The 14,739-nt window shown below is 47.6% G+C and overlaps 1 protein-coding gene across 2 annotated transcripts in view; it reads left to right on the plus strand.

The window, feature by feature from the left end:
* The window catches only part of LOC147092935 (acylphosphatase-2-like), a 49,166-nt gene that overhangs the window by 21,358 nt on the left and 13,069 nt on the right, over positions 1-14,739 (plus strand). For both annotated transcript variants that reach the window (XM_085976257.1, XM_085976258.1), the window contains one exon: positions 3,842-3,951. In XM_085976257.1, the coding sequence (XP_085832383.1) occupies positions 3,842-3,951 (110 nt within the window). The remainder of the gene's footprint in view (positions 1-3,841; positions 3,952-14,739) is intronic.

Consider the following 14,739-nt stretch of genomic DNA (forward strand, 5'->3'; position numbering starts at 1 on the left):
AGCTCCCGTTTCCACTTGCCGGGACGGTCTGGAGCCTGGTTTAATCAGAGGCGGTCATGCTACCACTAAGCCGAAGGTTCGCTTCACATATGCATGGGTGAAGTAAGGATTCAGGTACAGGAAACTCTTATTTAAACGGCACCTAAATATCCAGAATTCTCGATTAACCGGCAAAATTCATACTCCGAAAACAACACCTCAATAACTGGCAATGTTGCCGAGTCCGCGTCTCCCGAAGGTGGCCGAGTTAGTCAGTGGGGGGTAAACTCGGCTTGTTGGCGCTGTTGGAAGTCCGAACACCAGGAGTCTGACTCTCCCACGGTGTAGGTGAGTACCCAATTACTGTATACTGCACATTTCTTGATTTTTTAATTTTTGTTTGTTAAAAATAGCCTCGGTAGATAATCCTCTTCATCATCCGGAATTTTTAATCAACCGGCACCATCCTGGTCCCGTCGGTGCCGGATACCAAAGAGTTTCCTGTAGTTAGACACATCAAGGGGCATCGTAGAAAACAATCCAGCCAAAGTCTTCTGCATCGTTGACTCCTCGTTGTAATGTTCATTGCCATCTTCCTCTGGATCGTCCACGTTGACTCCTCGTACTACAAAGTGGACCGCTTTGCAGTACAATGAGGAGTCAATATGGACGATCCTGAGGAAGATGGCAATGAACATAAGCGAAGATACAACATACAGGGTGCAGCTGCTGAATCACCTTTGCCCGTGGTGAGAGCTGCTCGCAGGCTCTCATTGAGAAGGCCATCTCATGAACTTCCTTTCTTAGATCTTCCATTTTCCCTCAACACTGTTTCACCTCCTCCTGAACAGCCAAAAGTATGATGCCTGCCTTCTGTCCAACGCCACAAGAGCTGAAGTGCTATACTAATTTTTATTGCACTGAATGAGATCACTGTCTATTGCTACTCCTTGTCATCCTTTCCCTTGTTGACATTGCATGACCGACGTACTATACAATCTAATGTTCCTGCAGTGGCACTGAGGGGTAGCGGGCTACAGTTTGTCCGTGACAGGCTCCCGAGATTGAAGGGGCCACCAGTCTCTGTGAGTAGAGGCTTGAGATGGTCTTCCTGCAGACTGTGCTACTTTGGTAGCTATCCTGGCTCTGCCTATTTTTCTCGCTTGTGCAGACATTGGAGGGGGTGGCAGGAAGGTCTGAATGTGTTGTCATCCTGAGAGACAGCGGCTGCCGTTGGGTACCGTCTCATCCTATTCGCTGATCTGTGTGACACAAGACCTGATGGCAAGGAGGAGATTCTATCAAATACACGGTCATAGATGGCCTTCCTTTCCCTCAAGCCCTCCGTCTGTTCAAATCCAAACTGACCACGCCGTCTGCTATTCTAACAGCTTCTTTCCCAGGACATCAAAATTGTGGAGCTTCTTACCTCTACCTCAGTCTTCCCTTCTACGTGCTGTCTTACAGGCTTTTAAACCACAAGTTTGGTGTCAGCCAATCACTACTTCCTGATTTACCTCATCTTCTCCCCTGTTTACGTGTCAGTGTTGTTCTGCACAAGAAGCCTTAACCTTTCACCTAGGTTTCTCAATAAAACAAAAACCGTGTTTGACATGAATCAGTCATTCATGAAAGAAAGACTTATGAAATAATACTGAGCGGCCTACGGGTGGCGCTCTCCAGGGAGTGTATAAATACTCAGGCATGGGCCCAGCTTGCGCAGGACATTCTTAACAGGAACTAGTGAAGGACACAACTCGACCTCCATGTTGTAAAACAGTTGATTAAAGCCTTGTTTAACGCTTAGACCAAGTGCCTAGTAGTTTTCTTACGTCCGTGTTTATAGTCTCTATATTGTGAGCCTCGTGTTTTCCTTATGTGTCAGCCGTGGCTCGGTTGGTAGCACCCTTGCCCCTGAGTCAGCAGGTTGTGGGTTCAAGTCCCACTCCAGAGATCTGAGCACAAAAATCTAGGCTGACACTCCAGTGCAGTACTGAGGAGGTGCCGTACTGTCTTTCGGATGAGACGTTAAACCGAGGCCCCGTCTACCCTCTCAGTTGGACGTAAACGATCCCACGGCCACTATTGGAAGAAGAGCCAGGGAGTTCTCCCGGGCGTCCTGGCCTATAATTATCCCTCAATCAACATCACACCAAAAAATACAGATGACCTGGCCATTATCACATTGCTGTTTGTGGGAGCTTGCTGTGCGCAAATTGGCTGCCGCGTTTCCTACGTTTCAACAGTGACTACACTTCAAAAAGTACTTCATTGGCTGTAAAGCGCTTTGGGACATCTGGTGGTCGTGAAAGGGGCTGTAGAAATGCAAGTCTTTCTTTCCTTCTTAATGTGTGCGCCGTTGGATCTCTTCTGCACAATTGTTGCGACATTGCTAGTCGCAGGGACAGATGCTCAACTGCAATTTGGAAATGCGTAATCTGGGCCTGATAAATGGGCCATTACCACAGGCTATTATCTCTTTCCCCATGGCCGTTAAGGGCTTGCTGTCTTTCTTGAGGATGAACGGCTTCTGATTCTTCCAAGGAACTTTAGCTTGGGTATGATGATCGGAGAACTGTCCCCCTGAGGAGTTCCGGTTTTGCAGTGCCGTCAGCCAGCAGTCATCTGACAAGTAACTGAGACCAGGCCAGTCTGGTTGACCTCCTGAACGTTGACCTTTCATGCAATGGGAACTGCAGGCTCCCCTTTTAATTGCAGCCAACCAACAGTCCGTATGCTTTCCAACCCTATGTCAGCAAAACTAATATTTCAGCACAAGCTCACAGTAAAACAACAGTGAAAGTAGATTATAACCGAGTGTCCACCTTGCTCACATTGGCCTGTTTCCTGATTCATAAGAACGTAAGAAATAGGAGCAGGAGTCGGCCATTCGGCCCCTCGAGCCTGTTCCGCCATTCAATAAGATCATGGCTGATCTGATCTTGGCCTCAACTCCACTTCCTCGCCTGTTCCCCATAATCCTTGACTCCCCTGTAGCTCAAATATCTGTCAATCTCCGCCTTGAATATATTCAATGACCCAGCCTCCACAGTTCTCTGGGGTAGAGAATGCCAAAGATTCACGACCCTCTGAGAGAAGAAATTCCTCCTCATCTCCGTCTTAAAAGGGCGACCCCTTATCCTGAAACTATGCCCCCAAGTTCTAGATTCCCCCATGAGGGGAAACATCCTCTCTGCATCTACCCTGTCAATCCCCCTCAGAATCTTGTATGTTTCAATCGGATCACCTCTCATTCTTCTAAACTCCAATGAGTATAGGCCCAACCTTTCCTCATAAGACAACCTTTTCATCTCGGGAATCAACCGAGATTCCATTGTGACTGTCTCAGAAGCCTCTTGAAGCACCACCAAGCAGGAATCCTGCACACCGCGCAGGCCTCTGGAAGTTTGGGCTCATAGATCGGCACCACTCCTTACACATTGGTCATCGAGCTTCCCTGATGCCCGAGTTGTCAGGCGGTGTGTAACTAATGAGAAGGCCCTATGTATAAATAGAAATTTGTATTTTACACATCGATGTAAGAAAACTACTAGGCACTTGGTCTAAGCGTTAAACAAAGCTTTAATCAACTGTTTTACAACATGGAGGTCTAGTTGTGTCCTTCACTAGTTCCTGTTAAGAATGTCCTGCGCAAGCTGGGCCCGTGCCCGAGTATTTATACTCTCCCTGGACAGTGCCACCCGTAGGCCGCCCAGTATTATTTCATAAGTCTTTCTTTCATGAATGACTGATTCATGTCACACATTGTGTATTCTGTTTTTAAAAAATTGTTTCCCCCCGCCCCCCGCTGTGTTGTCTCGCACTCTTGGTAATACTTTATCCTTTGATTTTTTTGTTTCAGTACACTGAGGAGCAGGCCAGGAAGCTAGGCCTGGTTGGCTGGGTGAAGAACACAGCAGGAGGCACAGTGACGGGACAGGTGCAGGGATCCGTTGAAAAAGTCAACTTTATGTAAGTACAGGTAGACTATCCTTTATCCGAAAACCTCGGGACCAGCCGAGTTTCGGATAAAGGAGAATTTCGGATTTCGGAAGGTGGGTCGGCGGGGGGTCGTGCGCACGACTTACGCTGACGCTCAGCGTGAGTCAGTCGGGGTCGGCGGGGGTCGGGGCCGGCGGGGTCCGTGGGGGGGTCGGCGGTTGTCGGGGCTGGCGGGGTCCGCGGGGGGGATCGGCGGTTGTCGGGGCCGGGGGGGTCGGCGGTTGTCGGGGCCGGCGGGGGGGTCGGCGGTTGTCGGGGTCGGCGGGGGGGATCGGCGGTTGTCGGGGCCGGCGGGGTCCGCGGGGGGGATCGGCGGTTGTCGGGGCCGGCGGGGTCCGCGGGGGGTTCGGCGGTTGTCGGGGCCGGCGGGGTCCGCGGGGGGGTCGGCGGTTGTCGGGGTCGGCGGGGGGTCGTGCGCACGACTTACCCTTTATCCGAACTTCCGAAACCGGAACCCTCTAAAAACCGAAGGTTTTTTCGTTCGTACGCACGACTTACGCTGAACGAAAAAACCTTCGGTTTTTAGAGGGTTTCAGTTTTCGGAAGTCCGGATAAAGGGTAGCCTACCTGTAGTATGTTGCAATATTCAGCGTGCGTCTTTGAGATTTGAATTTGGTCGCACAATTCACCATTGCGCTACATTGATTGTGAAATGAAAAGAGAAGCAACAGCATTTCTGTTGCTATATACTAATTTTAAAAAAATCAATTTTCTGCAATGATAGCGCCGTTGTCCTTTGGGTAACTGACACTGGCTTTCATACATTAGGATAATAAGGGATCGCTGGGAGAAGTGTGAGCATTTGTAAAGGGGCGGTCCCAGGGAGTGTGTTCAGTATTTGTGGGTGGTGTCGGGGAGCAGGTCAATATCTCCGGGAAGCTCTGGAGAGTGGACTTGTGTGCTTTATCTGCTTGCCTTTGGATGTGATCATGTGCAAAATATATTGGTTTAAAAAAAAAACTGCTGGATCTCATTGCTCATAGTTAGTCAATGATACGCATTTTCATAAGAACAAAGAGTGTTATACTGTGTAACGCACAATACCTTACTGCTTTAAGGTAGATCTGTGTCGCTCTAAGGTCGCAAAGGCTAAATGTCGTTGGGTGAACACAGCATCGGGCCAGTAAGAATTTAGCTGTTACGATAGCAAAATACTGCGGATGCTGGAAATCCAAAATAACAACAGAAAATGAGTCTTGACGAAGGGTTTCAACCCGAAACGTTGACTCTATTTCTCTCACCACGGATGTTGCCTGGCCTGCTGAGTTTTTCCAGCGTTTTCTGTTGTTATTTAGAATGTAGCTGTTGCTTAGTGACAGCTTGGAAAGTGCCTGTTAATGTCTGGCTCCGTGTGACACTTTAAAGTGCGCTGAACAAATCTATGGATAGATTTAACCTATCCAGATATGGCACAGGCCATTGGCGTTGGAACACATGTGAGGGGTGAGGCCTTATGTTTGAAATTTCTGACTCGAGAATCCTGACCCGGGGGTGGTGTGGGGGGGGTGGAGGATTGAAGTGTGAGACACTGAGGTTTCTCTGGGTGTTAACTGCGTGGGTGGGACACATGGAGGACACTCGGCCGGGGAGGATCACCCACCTCTAATGGAGCCTGCCTGATTGTCCACTTGTTTAAATTAATGAACAGAAAATCGGGTTGACCTATGGCTGTGCAATCCTCCCATCTGATCTTCCTCTGTGCGCTCTGCCCGGGTGATTATTTACGCCCAAATGCAACAGCAGAAAATCTGCTCCGCAGGCTTTAGAGTGCCATTAGCAAAGGCCTGGGTGCAGGATGCCTGCTCAGGGTTGGGGTGTGGCAGAAATGGCCAGTTACATTAAAGCATCAGTGACTTAGGTAATCGGGTATTAAAGTGTGAGTAACGGAGATAATCAGGTATCTAAGGGCTGGATTTTGCCAATGGGGAGCTTTTGGAGGCGGGACTCCCACTTGTCGGGTTTTAGTCCCGCCTCCATCGACTTGTGGCCAACCTGCGCCATTTTCCCTTGATTGACCTTGTTAAGTCAAAAAATTTTGACAGATGAATTGTCATCGTTTGACAGTTTTGTGAAGCTGTCAAACACTGACATTCTCTAGTTTGATGAGTTCTTGAATAGAACACATCAAACCTCTTTTGCAGAAATTAGATGGTTGTTGTTATAAATCTCATCATTCATCAAAAAACTACTCGTGAAATAACGCTGGACGGCCAGCTGGTGGCGCCATCCAAGGAGTATAAATACTCGGGCGTCGGCCCCAGCTTGCCAGGGACATTTTGTAAGACAAGGAACTAGTAAAATACAACTAGACCTCCATGTTCTGAAACAAGTTGATTAAAGCCTTGCTTTATGCTCAAACCAAGTGCGTAGTGAGTTTTATTACGTCAGTTGTTGCATTGGAGAATGCAGCGGCCATCTGTCATCTCCATGCGGAGACCCGAGACTCTCCGCATACACACCGACTGAAGCCTGCAGGAAGAAACAAAGGTAAGTACACTTTTACTAACACTTTGCACTTACCTCAGATACTCACCTCTCCACACTTGCACCCATCACTCACCTCCACAGCACACTTTTGGACCCTTCCGTCCCCCGCAGACCCACTACTTGTCTCGGTGACCCTGGCGGGTTTCGGAGCCTTCGGGAAGCCCGCACTTGTGAGGGCAAAAAGGGGATAATCCTATTTTCTGCCTGTTAAGCGGCTGTAATCCCATCCCGCCTCCAAGGAGACGGGACCCGGCTCGGGACGGCTACCCGCCTCCTGGCAAGATGGCACACGCCCCCAAATTCTGCCATTTTTCTGGCAGTCCCGCCTCCCCAGGGCTGGCAAGTGTCAGTAATAGAGATAATCAGGTATTAAAACATCAGTAATGGAGATAATCGAGTATCTAAGTGTCAGTAACGGAAATAATTGAGTATCTAAGTGTCAGTAACGGAGGTAATCGGGTATATTAAAGCATCAATGATACAAGTGGCCTATTTAAAGTGTGCCCCTTAAGAGCATCCAATCAGCTAAAGTTTCTAGAAGAAATTAATGCACTTAATTGAAGTTTAATTACTTCATCAATTAGATTAAAGGACAAAATTAACAAACCTGTGCTTTGGACGTTGCTAAATTCTGTAGTCTTTTCTTTTGGACACTAGGATCTTTTTAAAGATTTGTCCTTTCTCTTACAGTAAACTAGGGCAGGTGTGCTATTTTTAAAAGACCATTTAGCATGAACTCGGAAATTCATTGGGGGAAGGTGTGTGAATGAGGTCAGGTTATAAATGTACACTGTTTATGGAATTGAAAGATGTGTTCTACTAAAGCTGCCACAAGGGCTGATTTCATAAGGCGGAAGTCGCACATTCACAGATACGATCCAGATCGTATTGCGAACCTATTACACGTAGAGTGTGACACACGAGTGGCTGAGGGCTGTGAGAATTCTTTCAAATTAAATGGGAGGGCTACTAGCTCAGGGTAGAGTACCAGAGGGCACAGATTCAAGGCGATTGGCAGAAGAACCAAAGGCGACATGAGGAAAAACTTTTTTACGCAGCGAGTGGTGAGGATCTGGAATGCACTGCCTGAAAGGGTGGTGGAGGCAGATTCAATTGTGGCTTTCAAAAGGGAATTGGATAAGTACCTGAAGGAATTTTTTTTACAGGGCTACGGGGAAAGGGCGGGGGAGTGGGACTAGCTGAAGTGCTCTTGCAGAGAGCCGGCACGGGCTCGACGGGCTGAATGGCCTCCTTCTGTGCTGTAACCATTCGATGGTTCTCTCAAGATGGGGCATTAATGGGTACAAGTCCCAGAGTTGCCCATTGTGCCTGCCAATCACCCACTGCTTTGGGAGTTAATGTGCAAAGTTTGTAATAGATGGTGTGCGTTGCTGTGGGATGCTGCAGTTGTACAGGGCCTTGGTGAGACCACACCTTGAGTGTTGTGTGCAGTTTTGGTCGCCTTATCTGAGGAAGGATGTTCTTGCCATGGAAGGAGTTCAGCGAAGATTCACCAGGCTGATACCTGGGATGGCAGGAATGACGTATGAGGAGAGATTGGGTCGATTGGACCTGTACTTGCTGGAGTTTAGAAGAATGAGAGGGGATCTCATTGAAACTTATTCTGACAGGACTGGACAGACTAGATGCAGGAAGGATGTTCCCGATGGCGGGGGAGTCCAGAACCAGGGGTCACAGTCTAAAGATAAGGGTTAAGCCATTTAGGACAGAAATGAGGAATTTCTTCACCCAGAGAGTGGTGAACCTGTGGAACTCTCTACCACAGAAGGCAGTTGAGGCCAATTCATTAAATATATTCAAGAAGGAGTTGGATATATTTCTTAAGGCTAAAGGGATCAAGGGATATGGGGAGAAAGCAGGGACCGGGTACTGAATTTGGATGATCAGCCATGATCGCATTGAATGGCAGAGCAGGCTCGAGGGGCTGCATGGCCGACTCCTGCTCCTATCTAATATGTTTCTATGTTCAACGTTGGGAGCAGGGGTGGGAAGGGAAAAGTCGGCACAACTCAACAGTGAGCCCTTGAACAATACGAGTAGCTTCTGCAAGGTGGCTCTCACTGTCCTGCCATCCCAGATACTGCACAATGGGGGGAAGCTGCTTTACAAAAACGCTAAGTTTTTAAAAACTGAAAGAATCAATTGCAAGCTTATTATTCCAGCCTGTTGTTTTTGTAGATCGCATACGGGATCTTGGGCATCGTAAATAGAGGTACTGAGTACAAAAGTAGAGAAAGTTATGCTGAATCTTTATAAAGCGCTGGTTAGGCCACAACTGGAGTATTGCGTCCAGCTCTGGTCACCACACTTTAGGAAGGATGTGAAGGCCCTTGAGAGGCTGCAGAGGAGATTTACCAGAATGTTTCTGGGGATGGGGGAATCTTAGCTACAAGGACAGGCTGGAGAAGCTGGATTTGTTTTCATTAGAGCAAAGGAGGTCGAGGGGTGATTTGATATAGGTGCACAAGATTATGACGGGTTTGGATAGGCTAGATGGGGAAAGGCTGTTCCCACTAGTTGATGGTACAAGGACTAGGGGACACAGACTTAAGGTTTTGGGCAAGAGATACAGGGGGGATGTGAGGGAAAACTTTTTTACGCAGCGAGTGGCGAGGACCTGGAACTCGCTGCCGACGGAAGTGGTGGAAGCGGAGACACTCGATGTTTTCAAGGGAAGACTGGATAGGCACTGGAGGGAAATAAACCCGCAGGGCTATGGGGATAGAGCGGGGGAATGGGACTGACTGGGATTGCTCTACAGAGAGCCGGCACGGATCGATGGACCGAATGGCCTCCTTCTGTGCCGTTATGACTCTATGTCATCTCCCTTGGGTGTGAGCCACATTTTCTGCAATTGATCGAGCCGACCTAGTTTCTCTCTGTTGAATTTGTCCTTTTTGCAGGGAATATGACTGGCATTTTTCTGCTGCCTTTTGGACTTGTTCTATTTTTGCTCCTCACTGTCTCATGGTTAATGCCTAGGTCTTGGAATTGTATTATTTTGGGAGCTGCAGTGAGAGCTGGCTTCTTTGGATTTGGTATGGTGACCACGTTCTCGGTTATGTTATTTGTGACCTTCATTGAAATGATGCTCTGTCTGTCACTGAAAACTTTCTCAAGCTCTTCAAGAAGCACCAGGAGGCTGGTTGCTCAGCACTTAACCCCCTGTTGTGAAAGGCACCCCTATCCATTTCCTTTGACCTTGAGCCAGGAGTGCCATTTGTCAGTTTTGCAGGCTAAGGTGGGACTATTGTACTTGGCCTAGTGGCTTTTCTCCCACGAGTGTGACTTGTTTTGCTGACCTCTGGTGATTGAATCTGTAGGTTTTGAATCCATAACTCCGATCTTCACTCGGAGGGCGGTGAATCTTTGCAATCTTCACTCGGAGGGCGGTGAATCTTTGCAATCTTCACTCAGGGCAGTGAATCTTTGCAATCTTCACTCGGAGGGCGGTGAATCTTTGGAATCTTCACTCGGAGGGCGGTGAATCTTTGCAATCTTCACTCAGGGCGGTGAATCTTTGGAATCTTCACTCAGGGCGGTGAATCTTTGGAATCTTCACTCGGAGGGCGGTGAATCTTTGCAATCTTCACTCGGAGGGCGGTGAATCTTTGGAATCTTCACTCGGAGGGCGGTGAATCTTTGGAATCTTCACTCGGAGGGCGGTGAATCTTTGGAATCTTCACTCGGAGGGCGGTGAATCTTTGGAATCTTCACTCGGAGGGCGGTGAATCTTTGGAATCTTCACTCGGAGGGCGGTGAATCTTTGGAATCTTCACTCGGAGGGCGGTGAATCTTTGGAATCTTCACTCTGAGGGCGGTGAATCTTTGGAATCTTCACTCTGAGGGCGGTGAATCTTTGGAATCTTCACTCTGAGGGCGGTGAATCTTTGGAATCTTCACTCTGAGGGCGGTGAATCTTTGGAATCTTCACTCTGAGGGCGGTGAATCTTTGGAATCTTCACTCTGAGGGCGGTGAATCTTTGGAATCTTCACTCTGAGGGCGGTGAATCTTTGGAATCTTCACTCTGAGGGCGGTGAATCTTTGGAATCTTCACTCGGAGGGCGGTGAATCTTTGCAATCTTCACTCGGAGGGCGGTGAATCTTTGCAATCTTCACTCGGAGGGCGGTGAATCTTTGCAATCTTCACTCGGAGGGCGGTGAATCTTTGGAGTTCTCTGCCCCAGAGGGCTGTGGATGCTGAGTCGTTGAGTACATTCAGGGCGGAGATCGTTAGATTTTTGGACTCTAGGGGAATCGAGGGATATGGGGATCGGGCGGGGAAGTGGAGTTGAGGTCGATGATCAGCCATGATCTTATTGAATGGCGGAGCAGGCTCGAGGGGCCACATGGCCTCCTCCAGCTCCTAATCCTTATGTTCTTATAACACAGTCTAAGTTGCTTATAATGAAATCACTACACCTGGAGACATCTTTACGTCATATGCGTGTCACGATTCAAGGTATTTGGCCTCAAAGGGATTTTCAATCAGTTCATATTAGCTTGATGCCTTTGAAGATGCTGATGAGCATTTAGCACATAAGGCATTGGATCCAGATATACAAAGTGTTTGCTGCACACCACATCAGCTTGAGACACTGGAGGTTTTATTAAAGTCATTCCAGTAAACGTTCACACATAATATGTTGGAAAGGCTTCTTTCAGGCTCGGTGGGGTTAGCCGCCAGAGCCCACTCCGAGGAGGGCGCTGGCCGGTTTGTTTGCCAGCTCAGCTTTCCAATCCCTGGATACATAGAAACATAGAAGATAGGAGCAGTAGGCCATTCGGCCCCTCGAGCCTGTTCCGCCATTTAATGAGATCATGGCTGATCATCCAAATTCAGTACCCTGTCCCTGCTTTCTCCCCATATCCCTTGATCCCCTTAGCCTTAAGAAATATATCTAACTCCTTCTTGAATATATTTAATGAATTGGCCTCAACTGCCTTCTGTGGTAGAGAATTCCACAGGTTCACCACTCTCTGGGTGAAGAAATTCCTCCTTATCTCTGTCCTAAATGGCTTACCCTTTTATCCTTAGACTGTGACCCCTGGTTCTGGACTCCCCGACCATCGGGAACATCCTTCCTGCATCTAGTCTGTCTAGTCCTGTTAGAATTTTATAAGTTTCAATGAGATCCCTCTCATTCTTCTAAACTCCAGCGAATATAAGCCCAATCGACCCAATCTCTCTTCATACGTCATTCCTGCCATTCCAGGTATCAGCCTGGTGAATCTTCGCTGCACTCTCTCCATGGCAAGAACATCCTTCCTCAGATAAGGCGACCAAAACTGCACACAATACTCAAGATGTGGTCTCACCAAGGCCCTGTACAACTGCAGCAAGACATCCTTGTTCCTGCACTCGAATCCTCTCACTACGAAGGCCAACATACCATTTGCCTTCTTAACCGCCTGCTGCACCTGCATGCTTACCTTCAGCGACTGGTGCTGGGGAGGATCAGAGCTCAAACCTTGGGCTTTCTATCCAGCTAGAAACGGGAGTCAGAAACAGAGCCTACAGAGATCTAGTCAGGAAGTCCGACACAATGAGGTCAGACACAGCTCGGAAAATAAATTACTGGCGTATATGGCCCACTAACAGGGATAGTGTGGCGCACGTTGTTATTTTTTAATGAGGTGTTACAAAATAGGTTGCAATTTGCTGTAAAGGTTATTGTATTCGTTCGCATTACATATGAAATAAATTAGCCTGTTGGTTATATAATTGGCCTTGTCTCGGTAGAGTGTTCATCAGTCTGCCTCTCTGGGAAGTAGAAGAAACAAACATTCCTGTGCGATTACAATCTCCAATACACGTAATGTGGAGTTTTGTTGTAAGTACCCCCCGGGGTCACACTGGATATCGGGCAGTAAAGATAAACTCCTGATCGTAAATGATGCACGATCAGCTAATGGCGGAGACTGGCGGCGCTGAATCTAAGAGACTGTCTAGCGCGGGTGCAAAATTGGTAGCAGTGTTATTTTGGTTCAGTCAAGTTTAGCTTGTTTATCGTTGGACAACACTCCAGGGTTGCCTGTAGCCTGCACCCTGATGCTGCAGTCTGTCTGTGTTCCAATCCTGTGGATGAAGTTACCGGTTTGTAGTCGCCCCATTAATGTGCATTAAGCATAAATTGCACTTACTGGAAGCTTAAATGGGCAGTCGTGGTGTCTCAAGTGCCTGCAAACAGCCAAGAGTTATATTGTACACGAAAGTGCCCTTGGGTCACGTCAGTTAGTCTTTGAGGGGTGATATTTCATCTTAACGTATTTTATTTAAGGGGAGGAGGTGTGGGGGTGGGGGGGGGTGCCTGTTGGAGCAATAGGATAAAAGTTTGTACATGGCAATAGATTTGCTGGAAAGGCTTTCCTGTTATAATTATTTTTTTGTTTTCTGATGTGTAGATGTAATCAATATGCCACATCAACTTGGCTATAGCACAGTGAAAAATATACAGTACTTAAATGGGAACGTATTCATCCACATTGTAGCTTTATCATAAATGTTACAACCACCAACCTGCCCACTTACTGGCGTCTTGTCACTTCCTATCTTCCTCTTGTATCTTTTACTTCGCGGCAGCCAGTCAGCAGATGTTTTTTGCGTAGATGCCCCTTTGCTGACATGATGGGGTTCACAAGAGCGAAGCGGACCGGGAGCGCCATCAGCTCAACATAGTTCATCATCCAGAAAGCCCTCCCCCCCATCGTAACAATTTCTTAAACGCTGCTGGGTTTTCTGCCCTCACAGCCCTATCTGGAAGTCGGTTCCATCTGTTGCTCAGTCTTGTGTGAAGAACTTCCTGACGGTCTTTAGTTTGCATTTTACTAGTTTGAACCTCTGCCCACGCGTCCTGCCCTCTTGGCTTAACTTGCAGCCGTGTTCCAGATTTGCCTTCTCAATCCCATTTGCTATCTTAAACACTCCATGAGCTGTTCTTGCAGTGGTTTGCTTTTGTGGATGAATAGCCCAGGTTTTTCTAGTCGTCATTTATTTTTCACCATTATGCTCCCTCCCTTAAGATAAGAATTAGGAGCCGAAATAGGCCACTCGGCCCCTCGAGCCTGCTCCACCATTCAGTAAGATCATGGCTGATCTTGGGCACAAAGCCACTTTCCTGCCCGCTCCCCATAACCCTTCACTCCCTTACCTTGCAAAAACCTGTCTATCTCCACCTTAAATGTATTTAATGACCCAGCCTCCACGGCTCTCTGGGGCAGAGAATTCCACAGATTTACGACCCTCTGAGAGAAGAAATTCCTCCTCATCTCAGTTCTAAAAGGGCGACCCTTTATTCTGAAACTGTGCCCCCGAGTTCTAGATTTCCCCACGAGGGGAAACATCCTCTCTGCATCTACCTTGTCGAGCCCCCTCAGTATCTTATATGTTTCAATAAGATCACCTCTCATTCTTCTAAATTCCAATGAGTATAGGCCCAACCTGCTCAACCTTTCTTCATAAGTCAACCCCCTCATCTCTGGAATCAACCGAGTGAATCGTCTCTGAACTGCCTCCAATGCAAGTATATCCTTCCTTAAATAAGGAGACCAAAACTGTACACAGTACTCAAGGTGTGGTCTCACCGATACCCTGTACAGTTGTAGCAGGACTTCCCTGCTTTTATACTCCAACCCCCTTGCAATAAAGACCAACACTCCACTTGCCTTTTTGATTACTTGCTGTACCTGCATGCTAACTTTTTGTGTTTCATGCACAAGGACCCTCGGGTCCCTCTGAACTGTAGTCTTTTGTAACCTCCATTTAAATAATAATCCACTGTGGAAAAAAGTTTTTATCCAACACTTCATCTACGTTATGCAGGAGTTCAGATCTTGCATTGACTGTGGGCAGTTTGAGGGTGACGCATTGCCTCTGATGACTTCTTTGCAATTGTGACATTGCCTTGCACGAGGCCTGTGCAGGCTTTCAAAAGGAAATAAAGGGAAAATGTGTGCCCCGCCTCTCTCTAGTCGAGTAGTGGAGTATAATGTGGGAAAATGTGAGGTTATCCACTTTGGTAGGAAGACTAAAAAAGCGAATTATTATTTAAATGGAGGGAGACTACAAAATGCTGCGGTCGAGAGATCTGGGGGTCCTCGTACATGAAACACAAAAAGTTAGCATGCAGGCGCAGCAAGTAATTAGGAAGGCTAATGGAGTGTTGGCCTTTATTGCAAGGGGGATGGAGTATAAAAGTAGGCAAGTCCTGCTACAACTGTACAGGGTATTGGTGAGACCACACCTTGAG

The sequence above is a fragment of the Somniosus microcephalus genome, unplaced genomic scaffold, assembly GCF_052327205.1.
Source record: "Somniosus microcephalus isolate GS21.2 unplaced genomic scaffold, FLI_Smic_1.0 unresolved_chr2, whole genome shotgun sequence".
NCBI classification, from domain to species: Eukaryota; Metazoa; Chordata; class Chondrichthyes; order Squaliformes; family Somniosidae; genus Somniosus; species Somniosus microcephalus.